We start from the raw sequence: 19945 nt of genomic DNA, 5'->3' as shown, positions 1-19945 counted from the left end.
CATTTTTTCCCTCTGATTTATTTTCAAACCATTGAGTATGAGAGTTTTATTTTATTTTATTTTATATTTTTACGGTACTGAAGATGGAACCCAGGGGCATTCAACCTCTGAGTGACACCCCCAGCCCTATTTTTTATTCTTTATTTTGAAACAGGATCTCACTGAATTGCGAAGGGCCTCACTAAGTAGTAGCTGAGGCTGTCCTGGAACCGGGATCCTCCTGTGTCAGCCTCCCAAATGCTGGAATTACAAGCGTGCGCCACCATGCCCAGCTTAGTATGAGAGTTTAAAAATAAAACTTCAGGGGGTGTTCTCTAAGGTCATTGCTGCTCAAATGATCTTGTGAAGAGCTGCCTGTTGGGGAAAATCTCTATGATTTCATGCACAAGTTTAGAAGCAAATGAATTATTTCATAAAAATTTGGGCGTAGCCAGGCATCATGGCACATGTCTGTAATGTCAGGTAAGGTGTGCTACTATGGTTTCATTATTTTCTATCAAAATTCTCATAGCATTTTGTTCTGACCTGGGTCTGGATTAGAGAACAAGGGATTCTTCAAAGTGAGTATTCAAAAAGTGTTTTCATAAGCAGAAAAGGGGCCACTAGGAAAGGGGAGGGGAGAGAGGGGCGTGTCTGTGAGGCAAAAGACTGTAGAAGGAAGGGTAGATATATATATGTATGTACTGTATAATATATGCATGTATGTGAATATAACATTGAAACCCATAAGTTTGTATGAGTAATATGCATTAATAATAATGATGATGCTGAATCGCTTTCGTGGAAGGCAGAATTATGAGCCTCTTTGTAGGGTTAGCTACTGAGGGGCCTGAAGAATTTCCAGGAGGATCGCTTGTCACCTACGGGTCTGGCTCTTGCCCAGAGTTTTCTGATAGATGCTGTTATCAGTTCTTTTTTTTTTGAATATTTAAAGAAGTTTATTAGAAAGATAGAAATACAGAAAATAGAAATACAGCCCCATGCCAAGATGGCATGAGGGGATGACTCGAATGAGTACACCCTGTTAACAGTTCTTAATGTGAAATGAAAATGAGTCTGTGTTTGAAAATCTATAAGATAGAAACAAAACACAAGCAAACTGACTTGGAAGACAAGCCAAGAGACATGCTCAGTTCTGATGTTTGTGGAGGTGATGAAGATGAAGGACAGAAGAAGCAGAAGGCCTGGGAGGAGAGGCCCAGGAGGGAGACTGAGGACCTGGGCTCCACATGGGTACAGACCACGTGCAGGGAACTTGGGGTATTTTTCATCTTTTTCCTGAAAATTGTTATTTTCTGGACTTGTTTTCATTCTGGAAGAAAGGAAGTCCCCAAAACATGCTAATTTTCCTTAAAATATACTATTGATTTATTTTTGTATTCTAGTGGTTGCTTTCTCTTCTAACGTGGCAAAATCTGAAAGTGCAGTCACATTTGAATATATTTACGTTTCATATAACTTTCTGAGCAGAACTAATAAAAATAACACATTTTTATTTATTTTATTTTTAATTTTTGGTAGTAGGGGTTGAACCCAGGAGCATTTTACCTCTGAACTACATTTGCAGCCCTATTTATTTATAAACAGAATCTCACTGAGCTGCAGAGGGCCTCACTAAATTGCTGAGGCTGATTGGACCTGTGAACTTCCTGTCTCAGCCTCCCAACTACCAGGATTACAGGCCTGTGCCACCCTTCCCAGCTCCATTTTTTATTTTTAAGCTGGCAATGGGTTGTCTAGCTCAGCTTTTATTTATTTATTTATTTATTTTTTCATATTTATTTTTAATTGGTGCACTGTATTCATACATCATAGTGGGATACCTACTTTTGTAGACATACATGCACACATTGCCCAGTCAGCCCCCACCCGATCCCCACCCCGTTCTCTCCCTATCCCCCCCCTCCTATGCTTGGCTTAGTAGTTGACATCTAGTATTATAGCAATTTATCCAAAATTAAAAATGATAATCTCAGATAACAGTTTCATTTGTCTGATACCAAGCTTTTGATAACTTAAAGATAACATTTCAATATTTCTTTTTGCTTTCTTTCTTACCAGAGAATCTATTTTTTTCTATTTTTTAGGTGAAACTATCATATATTTATATATTTATTTTTCAGAAAAAAAAATCTATCCTAATATGGAATATGGACTCTAGGTACCCACAACGATCTTGAAAAAGAACAAAGCTAGAAGATATATATTTTCTGATTTCAAACCATATAAAGCTACAATAATTGAAACAGTGTAGTACTATTCTAAAGGCAGATATATAAACCATTGGAGTTAAATAAAAGCCTAGACCTAAATTCTTCCCTATATTGTCAAGTTATTTTTGACAAGGTTTCCACGAACATTTGGTGGTAGAAATAATAATCTTTTAATTAAATATTGTTGAAAAATAATAATTACATGGAAAAGAATAAAATTGGACCCTTACCTAATCCCATATACAAATATTAACTCAAAATAGATAAAAGACCTAAATACAAATCTTAAGACTATAAACTTTTAGGAGAAAATCTGGGTCATAAAACCTCACAACATTGAAATTGGCAGTGATTTCTTGGTTATGATTTCAATGGCACAGGCAACAGAAGAGTATACAAACTCCCTAAAAAATAAAAAACATATTGTATATCCAAAGACAATGTAAACAGAGTTAACAGTTACTAATAGAATGGGATAAAATATTTCCAAATGCTATATCTGAAGGGATATTAATATTCCAACTAGAAATCCTAAAAATTAACAACAATAAAGGCAAACAATACCCTTTAGAGATAGGTAACAGACTAACATAAATAATGAATCTCCACAGATAACCAATCTTAGTTGTCTGTTGGATGGAAAATCTTGTTTCTCTATTTCTGATGTGTGTTACCTATTTCTTCTTTGTAGTTAATCTCTTTGAGTATTTTCTCTAGTGCTGGTTTTGAAGACAAAAATTCCTTCAGTTTCTGTTTGTCATGGAAGCTTCTTATTTCTCCATCTAATTTGATAGAAAGTTTTGCTGGGTAGGAAATTTTTGGCTGGAAGTTGTTTTCTTTCAAAATTGGGAATATGTTACTCCAAGCTCTTCTGGCTCTCATAACTTGGTTTGGGAAGTCTGGAGTGATTCTAATTGGTTTGCCTCTGAATGTCACTTGGCCCTTTGCTTTTGTTTCCTTTAAGATTCTCTGCTTGGCTTCCACATTGGTCATTTTGACAATTATGTGGCGTGGGGATCCTCTTCTCCGATCCTGTCTAAAGGGAGTTCTATAAGTTTCCTGGACCTGCGTATCGACCTCTTGCTCTATGTCTGGAAAATTTTCTGCTATTACTTCCTTGAAGAGATTGTTGATCCCTTTGGTTTCACTTTCTTTTCCCTCCTCTATTCCAATTATTCTTAGGTTAGCTCTCTTAAAATGGGCCCATATTTCTTCAATATCAGATTCCTGCTGTCGGATATTTTTTCCTAGATTAGAAACTATGCGTTCATTTTTGGAATGATCATCTTCTAAGAGCGAGATTCTGTTCTCCATGTGGTCTAATCGGTTGTTTGTGCTTTGAATTGAGGCCTTTACTTCATCAATTGCATCCTTTATCTCTTTTTGGCTCTCTCTGAGTTCTTTTCGAAGCACCTCTATTATTTCTACAGTTATTTTCCTGATTTGATCTTCTAGAAATCTCTGATTTTCTGTTTTATCGGGTTCTGATGTTGTGGGGTTGTGAGCATTCATTGCTCCAGTATTATTCCTCTTTCCCATGATTTCGGAAGTTTGTGCCTTCTCTGGGTTCTTCCCTTGGGTCACTATGACTTCACTTAAGGTGTTCTGGATCTCGAGTCAGTAGTATCTTAGACCCCACTACTCCTTTACTGGGTTGTATCACAGAGTCTCCGACCCAGAGAGTCGATAGAGGCTGCTTTAGACTGTGTGGGGTGCCAGGTTGCACGTTCTCCTATGGTGTGATATCACTGCCACCGCCCCTCTCCCACTGGGTCAAGTCCCAGTGAGTACAGTACTGGGATTTCTCCTCTGTGGCCCGCAATTTGACTCACTGTTCTTGAGTACGCAGATGTAGCTGTAGTGAATTCGGTGCTGCTGCCACCAGTGGCAATATGGCGCCGCTGCTACGCCCTCGGCTGTTGGGCTGGCGTTTTTTTTTTTCTTGGTTTTGATTTCCACTCTGAATCCCTGCAGCGTGTGCTGAGCTCAGACACTGGGAGCTTTAGATGTCCTCTGCGCCGAGAAATCCCACCTGGCTATTCCGCAGTGGCTCCCCTCGGCTTGCTGTGTCCGACCCGTGAATTCACCGATGCCGCCGGCAGTATGGCGCTGCTGCCGCGTCTGCCGCGTCCTCGGGCGTGAGGATCTCCTCTGTGGCTCTGTTCTCAGTCCGCTTTCTCTCTGGAGCCTGGTGATTTTTTTTGTTTCTCTGGTGATGTTGTTTTCTGGCTATGAAAGGCGCTGATTTTGTGGTAATGGATATTTGTTGTTAACGGGGCTCTTAAGCCCCGCTTTTCTTGGTCACCATCTTCCCGGAAGTCTCAGCTTTTATTAATACGTTTTCCTTCCACAAGTTTCTTTTTTTTTCAAAATTTCAAAAAATTTTTACATTTTTGTTGCTAACACCAAGCTTCTCTGCCCTTACTACCCCTAAGCGTCAAGTTTTCCATGTACAAATGAATAGCTTTATGCCTGTCTTTCATCTCTGTGAGGAGCAGATGAAGTACCTTGAAGATGCTCTGTACTATGATACCCAGTCTTCCTACTACAGCTGTGGTTAAGGACCAGCTGCATAGGGGAAGAGTTCTAGATGCAGTATAATTCATGTTTAGTCCTTGGCTTTGTTGTTGATTAATGTTGGGAAGATTTTACCATTGAGTTTTAGTTTATTATCCTTGGTCAATTAGGGTCGATAATATAGCATTATTCCTTTTCCCCCTATTAAAATTCGATGAGCTTCATTTGTTAGAAATTTCATCATTAAAAGTAAAGATGAAACATAGGAATAGGGGGACAAAGAGAAACAAGAGAGATGGCAGAATATATATATCTCAGTAATTGTGATCAGTATAAATGAATTCTCTAAGAAGATAAAGATTTCCACCGGGCGTGGTGGCGCATGCTTGTAATCCCCATGCTTGGGAGGCGGAGACAGGAGGATCGCGCTGGTTCGGAGCCAGCCTTTCTGGCTTAAGAGACTCTGTTTCCACATAAAAATATTAAAAAATAGGTCTGGGAGTGTATCCCAGAGGTAGAAGGGCTTCCAGGAACCCCAGTACCACCAAAAAAAAAAAAAAAAAAAAGATTTCCGATTAGATAAAAAAAAAGGAAAACTAAAAAACAATGTAGAGATGTGCTTCTTAGCTAGATACATTTAAAAGAAAGAACACAGAAAGTTTGAAGGTAAAAGGTAGGAAAAATATTCTAGGGAAATATAAACTCCTACTTCTCTCAGCAAAATACTGGTATAGATTTTTTCATACCTGGCAAAGAATATTACTGGTGACAAAGAGGGTTACTGTTGAATAATGAGTTTATTTGGCATGAGGAAGATATCAAGTCTAAATATGTTTGCTTCAAAATATATAAAGTAGCTGGGCGTGGTGGCGCACGCTTGTAATCTCTGCACTTGGGAGGCTGAGACAGGAGGATCGCGCAGGTTCGAAGCCAGCTTCAGCTACTTAGTGAGGCTCTCAGCAACTTAGTGAGACCCTGTTTCCAAATAAAATATAAAATAAAGGTCTGGGAGTATAGCCCGGAGGTAGAAAGCCTCTGGGTTCCACCCCCAGTACCACCAAAATATATAAAGTAAAAAGTAATCAGAATCCTAAATAAAAGTAAATCAATGATTATAAAAAGGAATTTTAACATAATTTTGATAATTGATATACCATGAAGGAAAAAAAACCTAGTAAGGAACAATACAAGTAATAAGCTTTATATATAGAAAAAGATATATAAAACTAAGAATTTATACATATGTAAAATTTGTTGCATTCTGTAACTTCAGAATCTACATTCTTTTTAAGAACACACAAAATATCTATTTAAAATGATGCATATTAGGCTATAAAGTAATTTTCAATGTATTTCAAATGATGTGTTTTATATGGATAATATTCTCTAATCTTTCTGCAGTTAGGTTGGAAAGCAATAACAAGATGACCTTAAACTCTAGTTTATATAGAAATTTATTTTTTTTAATTAATTTATTTTTTTGGTGGTACTGGGGTTCCTGGAAGCCCTTCTACCTCCAGGCTACACTCCCAGACCTATTTTTACATTTTTATATTTGGAAACAGGGTCTCCTAAGCCAACGCGCGCGGCTGGCTTCGAACCTGCGTGATCCTCCTGTCTCTGCCTCCCAAGCGCGGGGATTACAAGCGTGTGCCACCACGCCCGGCTTATATAGAAATTTAAAAGGAAATATACTTTAAAGTAACACATAACTTGCTGACTGCAAGTGGTTCACACCTGTAATCCCAGTACTTGGGTGGCCGAGACAGGTGTGAAGCTAGCCTCAGCAAATTAGAGAGAAACTCTTGGCAACTTAGGGAGACTCTGTTTCCAAATAAAAATGGTGGAATAGCTTGAAGGTAGGATGCCCCGGGTTCAATCTGTAGCACTACAAACAAACAATAACAAAAACCCAACATAGGTCAAAGAAAAAACTTACTAGAAATTTCAAAATATTTATAGATGAATATTAAAATTAGGTATCAAATATTTTAGGATGCAACTAGAGTGATACATGTGTGCTTTATGGGGAAATGGATGAATTGTAGTAAATGTATTTCATGAAATAGAATGATTACAGCCAGAATGATCAACATGGAGGAATTTCTGGATTATGACATTGAGCTTAAAAGAGCAAGTTGCAGAAAAATAGATCATGTATGATTCCATATACAGAAAGCTCAGAAATGTGCAAACTAAATAGCACATTCACATGTACAAACCTGCCATGTAAAAGTAGAACACTATAGTGTGGATATGGCTTGAGTGTGTGCCCCAAGCGCTCATGTGTTGGAGACTTGGTCCCAGTGTCCCAATATCTCTTCATTTCATTTGCTTGTAACTTTTCAGTTCAGGCTCCTATCTTAAGAGGCATTTCGTTGGACCCTCAGTATCCACAGGGGCATTGGTTCTCGGACCGCCCACCCCAACCAATTCACAGGTGCTCAAATTCCTGATATAACAAGGCATAGTATTTGTATATAACCAATACATATTTTCCCATATACTTTAAACCATCTATAGAGTACTTATAATAGCAAATACAATGTAGATGTTAAACAATACAGCACTGTATTTTTAAAGGAATAGAAACAAGAAAAAAACAAGTCCGGATATATTCACTGAAGGTACAATGCTTTGAAATAAAAAAGATTTTATTTTTGAGATTGCTTGACTCCATGGGTGTGGGACCTTGGGAGCTGGCAGGCTGGCTGAACTGAGAGTGATTAAGAGCTGTGGGTGAATTGTAGCTTTGCTACTCTCAAGGTCTGCAAGCTCAAGCAAGTTACTTGGTGTCTTTGAGCCTGTGGCTCTGTGGTGCAGTAAGGAATGATATTGCTGACTTCTTGGGATTGTGAAGAGAGACTGGTGAGTAATATTTTTTATGGTTATACTTGCAAGTGATGAGCACCAAGTACCCTGTGGCTGTGGCTATTCTCAGCTGGCGTTTGCTCCCGGGAGCAGCCCCCCCCCCCCAATGTTGCATAAGAAAGGAGGTTTCTGTCTTAAGATTCCCAAATCTCCTAAGGCAGAGACTATCTATTCACTCACACCAGCAGTCCTGCATGAATGTCTTTTTCTGAAGCTGTTACAAGCTTGTCCTGAGGAAGAGGATTGGGAGACAGGCCCTTCCCTTGGGAGTCATGGTTGAGTGAGAAGTTAGAAGAAGCTTAGCTTCTTGCATCATTACCAGGCATGGGTGGAAGGTGGTCTTGCCCTTTTCTCTGCAGAGCACATCTTAGCCAATGTCAGTAGTAGGTGTTCTTTGCATCTTTCTTAGAGTGAAGCAGAGTGGGTGCTGCGTCATCTCCCTCTGTGTGTGTCTCTCTCATCCCATGTGTGACCACAGGCTTGATTTGTGAGACAGCGGGTGGGCAGGGATTTGCTTGGGGCTGGGGCACAGAGCTTACTTGTCTGAGTCTGCTTGGCCCTTATAGAAGTATGAACCACAACTTTGGCCTCATTAGCCCTAGGCTTTCACCACCTGGACTAAGTGTTCCAGATGGCCTTGATTTGGGTAGTTGTTTTTGGTACTCATTCAGGGTGGAAGATTTGGGCTGCAGTTGTCTTTCATTTCCCCATCCTCTGAGGCATCATGAACCCAAGGCAGTGTGATGGAGGTACAGGCTTTAGTGATTCTTTCTGTTACAGCCATAAGCCCTGAAGGATGCTTCCCATCTCCACCTAAGACCTAACCTCAGCTCTTCCTCTGCGCACCTGTATCTTCCATTATATTTTCAAAAGTATAATATTCTCTTTTTCCTTTTTTTAAAAATTTTTGGATCATGACAAGTAATAAAACTTTCCACTGAGCTCTTTGGCTGAGGTTAAATGCCTTTCCTCTGGGTAGGGCCCTCTCTTTGGATTTTGGCGAGACTGTATCAAGGCCAGTGCTCTGGGAGCAAGGCTGAGTAATAGCTCTGATTTTGGCTGTGGGTTTGTTATGATTGGACTGCAGGCTGGGCGGGTCAGACAGTTGCCTCCTTTCTTGAGCACTGCTGTGGCCTCACTGCCACCTGGGACACCATGTTCTCTGCTCTCAGAACTAAGAATACCCTTGCATGAGCTTTAGAGAAGGCCAGCCTGCTGTGGAGGGCTGAGGGTAGGTGCTGCTACTGCTGACCACAGAGCAGTTTTTACTTGGCCCCTGACAGCAGAGCCGTATCATTAGTGCTGGTACCAATGGCTAGGCTCCTCCCCACAGGCTAGGTAGAAGGTTGAAAGCCTGGTCCTGTGGTGTTGGCTTTGGAAAGCTGTGGTGAATGGACACTGTGGTGAATGGACACTCCCTTCCAGCAAATTGTCAAATCCATACACCTAATAGGAATCTCATGCGGGAAAGGTTCTCCTGCAACCTGATTTTTCTTCCTTCGTTAGTGGCTATCTTGGAAGGGGTGAAATATTCTTGATATAGCCCAATGGCCTTTGCTCTCAAGAAAAGTTGGGTAGAATGTGATTGTTTGGACTCTGATTTGAGGTGGGTTTTTCTTTTTGTCTGTTTGTGTAGATTTTTACATACATACACATGTACACATGCTTGTTATATGTAATAGGTATATTGATTGTGTGGCATGTAATAAATTGTGCCATGCAGAAAAATGTTAATCGATTCCTTTTCTTTATTCCTCAAACAATGCTTCCAGTGAGTGGTTTCTTGGCAGGTATGCAAAAAGAATTAATACACAGCAGTGGTACTATTGGCAACAGGAGGCCTGACTAAGGCTTTACACTATCGCTCCCAGCAAATGTAAGGTAAGGAGGGGAAACCACTCCAGCACATCCTTTTGTCCCTGGATGTTCACAGCACAGGATGAGCTGAAGGAGCGGCGGTGTGTGGTTGAGCTCTGACTCCCTGTGAGGAAGATTTGAAGAATATAAATTTCAAAAGAAGGGAGGGAAGATCCATAGTCCTTTTTTAGGAGCACTGATCTAGCCTTGGAAATAGGCCAACTCAACTGGTTAGTGTCCCTGGAGAGGTCACTAGGGTGAAGGACAGCATGTTCTGTCTCAGGCATCCACTCTCGTAGGTTGATGCCTGTGCCCCATCTGCTGTTAATAATACAATAAGAGTAGTAAGAGACCCTCATCAGTGGAAAATGGGCATAGACAGTGAGATGCTAAATGACACCTGTGTATTTTATTTGCTTTGTATGTGGGGATGAGATGGAACCATTTTGAAGATGGTAGATTTCACATTAGTGGACTAAAAACCCCCAAATCTTGGTGCTAATTTCTCCTTACTTCTTAGTCATAACTCCCAGGCTAAATCATAAGACTCGGGGAAGCTTATCCATCTACCTACTTGATATAGTTTGGGTTTGGAATGTCCCCAAAGGGCATGTCCCCCAAAAGGTTGAGAGCATGTCCCAAGAGCAACGAGGTTCAGAGGTGGCCATGGCTGACGTAGGTCACTGGCGGCATGGCCTTGGGGAATGTACATGTCCCTCCTATCCTCCTCTTGCTCTCTTTCTAGGCGCAATGATGGAAGGGTGGCATCAGTTCACCATGTGCCCTGCTGCTGTGGTGGCAGCCCACCATGGACTGAAACCTCTGAAAATGTGACCCCCCAAATGCCTTTCCTTCTCTAAGCTGTGCTTGTCAGGTGTTTTGGTCACAGTGATGAGAGAAGCTGATTAAAACACCAGTTAACCACCCTATCCATCCATCTACCCACCCGTCTCCATCCATCCACCAAACCATCAAACTGTCTATTCACCCACCTCCATAATTCATCTTTCCAACCATCATATATATCCATTCATCCACCCATCCATCCATCCATCTTTTCATCCATCCATCCTTCCATTTATCCATCCTCACATACCCCCTCATTCACCTAACTCCAGCCATTTATCTACCCACCCTCCCATCCATCCTTCCCTCTCTCCCTACTTGAAGTCTGTGGGAAAATGAGTGCTGTGTTCCATCAGAAAGGCCATGGCAATCTGGTGTGGTGGTGTGTGCTTGTAAGAGTGTAATCTCAGCATTTGGTTTGCAGACAGCCTCAGATACTTAGCGAGGTCCTTTGCAACTCAGTGAGACCCTGTTTCGAAAATAAAAAGACTAAAAAATAGGGCTGGGAGTGTAGCTCAGAGATACAATGCCCCTGGGTTCCACCCCTAGTACCACACCACACACACACACACACACACACACACACACACACACACATACACACACAAAAAAAACGAAAAAAAAAAAGGAAAAAGAAAAGAACTGCTATGGCATTCTTAGTCTGACTTTATCTCTGTTGCTGCAAGAATAGAGTGTTTTTTTTTTTCTCATCATGGCTTAGACTTTTCAAAGTCTTTGCCTGCTTTTCTTTATCTCTTATTATAAAGGAAGTCGGGCATGGTGGTCCCCTCTTGTAATCTCAGCATTCGGGAGGTTGAGACAGGAGGATTGTGGTTCACAAACAGCCTCAGCTACTTAGACCCTTTGCAACTCAGGGAGACCCTGTTTCAAAATAAAGAATAAAAAAATAGGTTGGAGGTATAGCTCAGAGGTAGAATACCCCGGGGTTCTATCCCTAGTACAAAAAAAAAAAAAAAAAGAAAAAAGAAAGAAAGAAAGGGAAGAAACTGGAATAGATATTATTCAATGGGGGTCATGTTGTGCTCCAGCAATGTTCTCTCAATCTATCTTAATCTCAGGCTTCAGGTTACTTACACTTTGATACCCAGTATAAGAGCATTATTTGGGGAGGGCTTTTTATGTATCTTAATATATTTGGTAAAAAAATGACTGTTACTGACATTACATTGAAAATATTTTAGAGAATTACATAAATGTTTTATTATTTTTTTAATTTTTGGTGGTACTAGGGGTGGAACCAAGGGTCTTTTCTACCTCCAGGCTATACTGCCAGACCTATTTTATACTTTTATTTGAAAACAGGGTCTCACTTGTATATTAGTGCTGGGACATATAGCAGCAAAGTCAGGCTGGACCATTGGTAGTTCATTGTGGAACTAAACACGCAACTGCCATGCTGCCTGGAAAATGATTTCTTGGGTATTTATCCTAGGAAAATGAAGGCTCATTTTTACACAAGAATCTGTACATCTATGTTTGTATCCATTTTATTTGTTAATAGCCCCAAACTGGAAACAGCCTAGATGTCCTTCAGCTGGTGAATGGTTAAACTGTTGTAGGTCCATATCATGGAAAACTCAGTAATAAAGAGAAAACTGTTGATAACCATGACAACTTGGATGAGTCTCTAGGGAATTATGCTGATTAAGAAAAGCAAATTCTAGCCGGGTGTGCTAGCGCATGCTTGTATTCCTAGCATTTGGGAGGCTGAGACTGGAGGATTGTGGTTCATGGACAGCCTCAGCTACTTAGCGAGGCCTTCTGCAACTTAGTAAGACCCTGTTTCAAAATAAAAAATAAAAAATAGGGCAAGCGGTGTAGCTTGGAGGTCAAATGCCCCTGGGATCCATCCCCAAACCTGCCAAAAAAAAAAAAAAAAAAAAAAAAAAAGAAAAAGAAAAAGAAAAAGAAAAAACAAAAAGAAAAGAAAAGCAAATCCTAAAAGTTGCATAGTCTAAGAGTTTTGAAATTGACTGAAAGTCAGAGCCAGCTGTTTTTTGTGTGTACCAAATATAAAAGAATTATAATTTAAAATGACAAAATAATATATATATGCCATTGTCAACATGATCCATATTATAATTTGAGACTATCGTACAACAATTAAAAAAAAGAAATTCCAAGACTTTTCGAGGAATTCAGCTTTAATATAAATAAAAGTGTACTTTGCTTAAAAAAATACCCAAGCTGCCCTTTTGAACTAATAACCTCTACTGATAACCCAAGACTTTATCCATAACCGTTTATGCTCAATTTTTATTATTAAAGTAGCATTTTAGCTATATTACCAATGATAAATGAACAAGTATCCAGATTTGGAAAGAAAATAAAATATACTTAATTTTCTAACTTAAATATCCTGGTTGTGATATTATACTACGGTTTTGCAAAATCTTATCACTAGAGGAAGCTGAGTAAGGTACGTAAGAAATCTCTCCATGTTATTTCTTACAACTGTATATGAATCTACAACTATATCAATAAAAATCTCAGGAAAAGAGCATTGTCTAAACGTTGTACCTAGTGGCAATTTAAATTTCTAAATAAGAAACATTATAAGCCAACATTAAATTGAGATTATGTTTTTCTTTATATACTTTAATTGTTCAATATGATTCTTTGTGCTTTTTTTTCTAGTGATCAGCAATTACCAACTATAATCATTATTTGATCCTATTAATTTAAATGAATTGGGCTATTTTGATTTCTAGGTAGGTTTTAAAAACTTGAGCTTATCAAAACCCTGCATATCTGTTAAGAGCTTGGAATTATATTTTAAGGCACTTCTAGTGATTAGACAGGAGCATTGCTGTAGAATAAAACTTCCTCCCTCCCTCCCTTCCTCCCTTCTTTCTTTCCTCCCTTCCTTCCTTCCTTCCTTCCTTCCTTCCTTCCTTCCTTCCTTCCTTCCTTCCTTCCTTCCTCCTCCCTCCCTCCTTCCCTCCCTCCCTCCTTCCCCCTCTCCCTCCCTCTTTCCTTTCTTTCCTGGGGATCAAATCCAGGAGTGTTCTACCTCTAAGCTACATACCCAGACCGTTTTTTTTTGAAACAAGGTCTCACTAAATTGCTGAGGCTGTTCTTGAATCTGTGATCATTCTGTCTCAGCCTCTCAACTACTGAGATTAAAGTGTGTACCACTGTGCCCAGTTCATTTTATTTATTTTTGAAAAGTTAAAGTATTTCTGGCCTATTTCATGCCAGAGGCTTAATGATGAAACAGTCTCACAAGAGGCTGACAAATGTTTAATAAATACTTAAGCAATTTGGCGTAGAGATAGGCAGGCAGGACTGACTTTAGGCTTTTTCATATGAAATTGGTCTTTGAAGTAACTTGGAAAAATCTTCTCTGGTGCCCAAAGAAGATGACCAACCATGATCACCTATGGCCATCTCCGTGGTGGCCATGAGTAGCCATGCAGTGCCACTCTGCCGTTTTCTGACCCCTCTGGGGCCTGCTGTAGTCCCAGGCCTCTGTGGGGGAGGGATGGTGGCTGAGGCAGGTGTGCTATGGGTTGCATCTATGGTAGGGGCAGGAGCAGGAGGACTACCCTGCTATGATTCCAGTTGGAGAACTGGGCACGGGTGACTGATCATGCTATATCAGAATTATAATGGAGATGGAATTCCAATAGTATTTTTTATAGATGATGTGTGAAAAATCAGTATTCTACGCGGAGGCTTTATTTACGCAATAGTTTTACATATGTGATTATTTTGCATTTATTCAAATATTTTCATTTCCTGTCTACCATGAATATACAGATATATAGTAGAGTTGCCTGTACTAATAGGGAGAATAAGTGGGTAGTATAAAGGTGAGCAGAGAATATAAGCTTAAGGTGAAGCATTTTCTGTGAATTCTTAGAAGAATATTCAGTGCCCGTACTGTTTGGCAGGAAGAAGGCAGTGGGGAATGAGACTATTGGATACATTTGTCTGCCCACAAGGTGGCTTTTGCGACCACTTGTTAAATCCATCCTAGAATCTCTCAAGTAGATGGGGTTTACATAGTACTACTAAGTATTTCCTGAAGGCTCTTTCAGCTATTTCCAAATCGAAGCAGCTTTAGTCTATGGTACATTCCAAATGAATCCCAGAAAACAGGCTTTTTTCCAAATGATCAAATAGCACACAATAAAAAATGTGACTTTTATTGCATGCATGGAAACTGACTCCAACAGTAAATGCTGTTGGTCATGTTGAAAAAGAACCTCCTTTTTTTTAAAATTTGCTAAAACTGTATTAAAATAGTCTTTGGCAAACTTGTTTATTAAAATTGGACTCTTCCCAAAGGTGAGTGAGTAGGGAAAGTTTGAAGCAAATTTATGTGGCTCTGTTCTATGGGTAGTAGGATGGAAAAATAGTACAAGTGAGTTTCAAACTCTAGTTTTCTTGGAGCTTAAAAGTGCCTGACTTAGTCTCACATTTAAAATATTCTCTTGGATTGATGTGTAGGCATGGGAAAGAATAGCATTCCAACAATAGCTTGGAAGAGTTAACATCTAAGGGTGGGATTTACAATTTATACTTCACAACTCCTTCCCTGCAAAAAGTCGTTTTGTTTTCACAAGAAAACCTAAATCCAGTCAGTCCCACATTTTTAGCTCTGTGTATTCCTGGAAACCACATTTTAAAACACACGCCCATGAGACATCACATTTCCCTAGGAATAAGAACTAGTATTTGAGGAAGCCTTACTACATATGTTGATGCCATTCTAAGCGTTTTATATGTGTAACTTATTCAATCTTTACAACAACCTCGTGAAGTTTTATATATGAAGAAACAGGCACAGAGAGATAAAGTAACAGGTCGCACTGCTAGTTAATAGGGACCCTAGCATTTGAATTTAGGCAGTTGGACTTCAGTGCTTGTATCATTAAACCATTGCGATATACTACCTCTCAATGTTAAGACATTATTAGGCTTTTTTTGATACTGGGGATTGAACTCAGGGTCATTCTACCTCTAAGCTTTTTTTTTTTTTTTAAATTGCCCCATTCTTTTTGTTTTTACTTGGAAACAGGATCTTGCTAGGTTGTTGAGGGTCTCATGAACCCATGAGGCTGGCCTTGAACCTGTGATTCTCCTCTCTTAGCCTCCCAAGTACTGGGATTATAGGTGTGCACCATCATATCTGGCTATTACTTTAGTTTTTAAATGAGGATTTACCAACCAGCTATGACTAGGAGTATATCATAATAACAAAGACATATTAATGAATCTGTTTAGTTATTCAGTGTAATAACTACAAATTACTTGATAATTAAATAGAAAAATATCCTGATTTTCTTAAAATGTATCAACCAGACTGACTATATAAAGGCCTCACCATCACATAGAGCAAATTTTTCCTGTGATATCAATTTGACTATAAACAATGTGCTAAAAAATGTAATCAGATATTTAACTTTGTAAGTCTGGCCTAGACTTCAGAAAGGCTTTTGTGTTGTGGACAGTAGTTTCCTCAGCAAGACTCCCTAGAGTTGCTTAGCGACTCCCTGTCACCTGCACCTCTACAGGAGGGTGTCTGCAGGCTGTGGTCTTTCAGGTTGGCAGTTTTTTCCACCTGACTTCTGGCTTCAGTAGTGTCTATCGGAAAGTCAGCTTGATGTCTTATTGTGAGATCTAGTGTTCTGGCTAAAGGTAAGGAAGTGTCTATTTACTTCTGGGAGGAGCTGATGAAATTCTGAAGGTGTGGGGGTTAAGGTGGACTCTCCATCTGAATCCCCAGAGCAGTGAGAACAGAGTTGGGTACTGGATTACTAAAGATGATCTCTTACACATAGAAATTTTTAATGGCAATGCCAGCTAACTCATCTCTTTCTCTTTTCCTCTCTCCACCTGCCCCTCCATGTCTCTCCCTGGGATGCTCCCTGTGTGCAGCACAGACCCTGGATTCTCCTGCTCTACGGGATGTGGGCCTGCTGGTGTACGCTGGGGACCCTGGGTGTGGCCATGGTGTTTCTCCACACTGTCATCGCCTTCTGCGTGGCCCAGTTCCAATCGTTGCCCCTGTCGTGGCTCTGTTCTCTCCTCCTGCTCTCCACCCTGAGGCTGCAAGGCGTGGAGGAAGTTAAGGTGAGTCTCACATCTTAAGTTTGGGAAGGTGAAGCCCTGCGGCTTTTTCTGGATCCCAGCAAATGTCTTTGTTGTCAAACACCAGGTGGGGCTCCTCCTAGTGGCCACACAGAGTTGATACAGTTGAGCCCAGCCCTTGGGTTTGGCTGTTGTAGTCTTTGGTTCTGGGGTCCTGAGAGGTTGGCCAGGGCATGGTTTGTTTGTGGTTATCCAAACTATGCCTTTCCTTCCCAGTTTGGGTAAGCAGGGAGGATGCCAGATGTTACAAGACCAGAGGGGTCAGGAACAAAGGTAAAACAAATAAATAGTCCCCTAGGCCTTTGATTAAAACCATCTGTCCAGTGCCGTCCAGTATTCAGAGGATGTTTTACCTCATATTGTTTATGTCATGCAGTGCCCACAGTGACCCCGGGACAGGAAAGGCAAGCGGTTTTCTTCTGCTTCATTGATGAACAGATTTATTTACTATCTACTCATGGAGGTAAAAATGGGAGCTCTCTATGTTTAGAATGTGAGCCGGGCATGGTGGTGCACGCTTGTAATCCCCATGCTTGGGAAGCGGAGACAGGAGGATTGTGCAGGTTGGAAGCCAGCCACGCTGGCTTAAGAGACCCCGTTTCCAAATAAAAATATATAAAAAAATCGTGTAGCCCAGAGGTGGAAGGGCTTCCAGGAACCCCAGTACCACCAAAAAAAGAAAAAAAAGAACGTGAAAACAATGCATTTTTTCCTTGAGGGCACTGACTAAGTGTTCATTTTTGTGGCACCTTGATAGATTCAACTGCTTGTCAGCTAACTGTGCTAATGGGAGATGGCATTAGATCCAAACCCCATTTCTATATATGGCTTTTGTTTGTATCAGTGAAATTCTTTTTTATAGAAAGTTGTCTTCTTAGCTTTATTTTTCTTAGTCACAATGATGGTACTTTTTCTTTTTCTTTTTTTTTTTTTAGTGGACTCCACATTTGTCCCAGAGGATGCTGGCTAGAGAGAGGCAAAGTCCTAAATGTAGGCAGTTGATTCAGGAGGCTGAGCTGAGCGCACCCCTCTTCCTGCACTGTTTTCTGAGAATTCCCAGATCATGTCCTGGGTCATGTGTAGCATCCCCAGCAGCTCAGGGAAGGTCTCTTCTATTATTGGTAACTTGCGAGCAAACCAAGGCCTGGGTGAGACTCCCTGGGCTATCTGTATAGCTTTCCTGTTGAATCCGTCTGTAGAATTTACCTTTTACATTTTCAAGTCAGAGAATCAGGCTTGTCTTCCAAGACTGCTCCAGGGAGGCCACCAGGTCTGTGGTTGCAGGGAAGGCGAGCATCAGTGTGGAATTCTCGGTCATTCAGACATGGGAACTCTCCTCAGAGGAGAAATGCCAGGCAAGAAAAGAAAGTCTGGGGCACCAGCTCCAGTGTGTGGTCCAGGGCTCTGGCCATCAGAGCCCTGGAGCTTCAGGCTTAGTCAACTTTGACAACAGAACTCCCAGCTCTGAAAACCTTGGGATCATACACCCAGGGCAGGACCACCACAGTCTCCAGCCTCATTCCGTTTTGCCAGAGTCTGGTTCTCAGACCCTGCCTGGATGGAATTGCAGATGCTATTGTTAGGGTTGGGCGACTCTACTTCCCTTTAATCTTTACACAGGTAGACATTTTTATCCCATTGATGGATGGGAATCTACCTCTCCTTTATCCTTGCCCATATGATTCTCTTCTTTGCTTGAAAGCACAACCTCTAAAGCTAGTCTTTTCTCTCTATAAAAACCATCTCCTGTTTACTTGGTCTTCCTGTGAGTCCTCAAAAGAATGCCATGAATAGCTGTTGTCTGGGGACCCAGCTCTTTGCTAGCTAAGGAGTCTTCATGCGCGCGTTACATGACATGACATGATAGCCGCTGCCTGGTGTGATTAAGTGGTATGGCATCTGGTTTTGCAGACTAGAATATAAACTTCCTTGAGAGGCAGGACAGTATTCCCAGGCACTCAGGCACAGTGCTATATCCAGGCTTGTACTCTGTGGATGCTTGCTCACAGAGCGAATGTGTCTATGAAGGTGATATGGGTTAGAGGAAGGGATAGGTGTGTTCAGTAGAATTTGTGGGAGGCCATGGATTTGGACTGGACACCTACTTGGGGCTAGACAGACTGGGCCAGTGTAGAGCTGAATCACAGTCACTGAACTTGGGTTGGCTGTAAAAGGCCTTGCAGCTAATTAACTGATTAAGCTGTAAACAATTAGCTACTTAAACTGTGACCGGTTGATTGACTGGGATGTAGATAAATTATGTTGTTTTCTAGCTAATCACTTGTTGGCTGGTGTTCTCAGACCATGCTCTGGTCTGGGAGCAGCCCAATTTGGGAGTCGTGTCTTGCTTTGTTTTGTTCTTCTTTGCTTACATAAACTTTACTAAATGCAATTAGTTCAAGGATTCTCCTTTTAGCAGGTGTGTGCAGTGTCACACAGAGCTTCACGTGAGGCTGGTCAGCAGGTCACCGACTGTTGCTGCTCCTGGTCCATTTGTAAGGGCCTGGAAGCTCTAGGAGTGGCTTATATGCTATTGAGGGGTCCATATTTCTGTGGTCCTCTTACTTCTTGCCTTCATTCCATTAACATTTCTTGCATGGAAAATCTTGAGAAATTTTGAAGTTTTTTCTTCAGTTGCTGTGAGCTTGGAACTCCTGTGGTGTTTTTACACGCATTCATTCATTTACTCACTAATCCAGCTGACTGCACGGAGAGTGGGTGTGCCCTAGATCAGCACAGCGATTGGAAAGATGAGCTGGACGACTTGGTTTCTGGACTATTCTAATCACTCGTCACTTCCTATTCTTGAAGCTGGAGATAATCATTTAGCCTTAGCTTCAATTCTGCCACTTGTAAAATGGAAGTAATAGCCATTCTACTTTCCTCATGAGATTGTTCCTAGGGTAGAACAGGATAATCTACATTAAATGAAGTCAGAACAATTGTAGCATTTTGAAAGTTCATTTTTTCCCCCTGTTAGGTTCTCTTAGTATTTCTATACTCTCACCAGTGGATTGGATCGATACTTTAATTGCATGTGTAAGGATTTGGGCTTAGAATGAATAAGGAAGGTCTCAGCTCCATCTTAACAGAAGATGCTTAACTTCCCAAAATGATTACCTAGGCAACCATTTAAACAAGTGTGCTTAAAATGGATTTGCAATGAAAATAAAAATAAACACATATCTAACTTTTTGGGGAACGTGGCAAATGTACAAAACAGAATCTAATTGTATGGATCATTTTTCTTTGGGGACAATTAGCATCAGTTATGTGTGTTGCTGGTGATACATTGTCCATTTGCCATCCATATTTTATGGTACTTTTGAAAATGTTATGGAAGAGAGAGCAAATGACCAGAAACTAGTTGCCCTTTACAGGCTTTTAGGCACATACGGTTCTGCTGATCTGGGTGCCCTTTTTCTCCCATGGGGGCTACAGAAGTCCTGGACACATCATAAATACAGTTCAGTAGTGAGTCTTTCTGTGTACAGCCTTAAAAGAACTTGTTAGATCAAATT

General features: G+C 40.7%; 1 protein-coding gene across 3 annotated transcripts in view; it reads left to right on the top strand.

Moving 5' to 3' along the window:
* HHAT (hedgehog acyltransferase) overlaps nucleotides 1–19945 on the top strand; it is a gene marked incomplete at both ends in the record, with an annotated part of 308381 nt that overhangs the window by 34410 nt on the left and 254026 nt on the right. Inside the window, one exon of one of the 3 annotated variants that reach the window (XM_080699071.1) lies at nucleotides 16212–16406. The exons of the other annotated variants lie outside the window; for them this stretch is intronic. Within the exon in view, the coding sequence (XP_080555197.1) occupies nucleotides 16212–16406 (195 nt within the window). The remainder of the gene's footprint in view (nucleotides 1–16211; nucleotides 16407–19945) is intronic. 3 annotated transcript variants of the gene reach the window in all.

The sequence above is a fragment of the Muscardinus avellanarius genome, assembly GCF_963383645.1.
Source record: "Muscardinus avellanarius genome assembly, chromosome: 7".
NCBI lineage: Eukaryota > Metazoa > Chordata > Mammalia > Rodentia > Gliridae > Muscardinus > Muscardinus avellanarius.
Note: the sequence above shows the minus strand (reverse complement) of the source record. Positions and strands in the feature narration are given on the sequence as shown.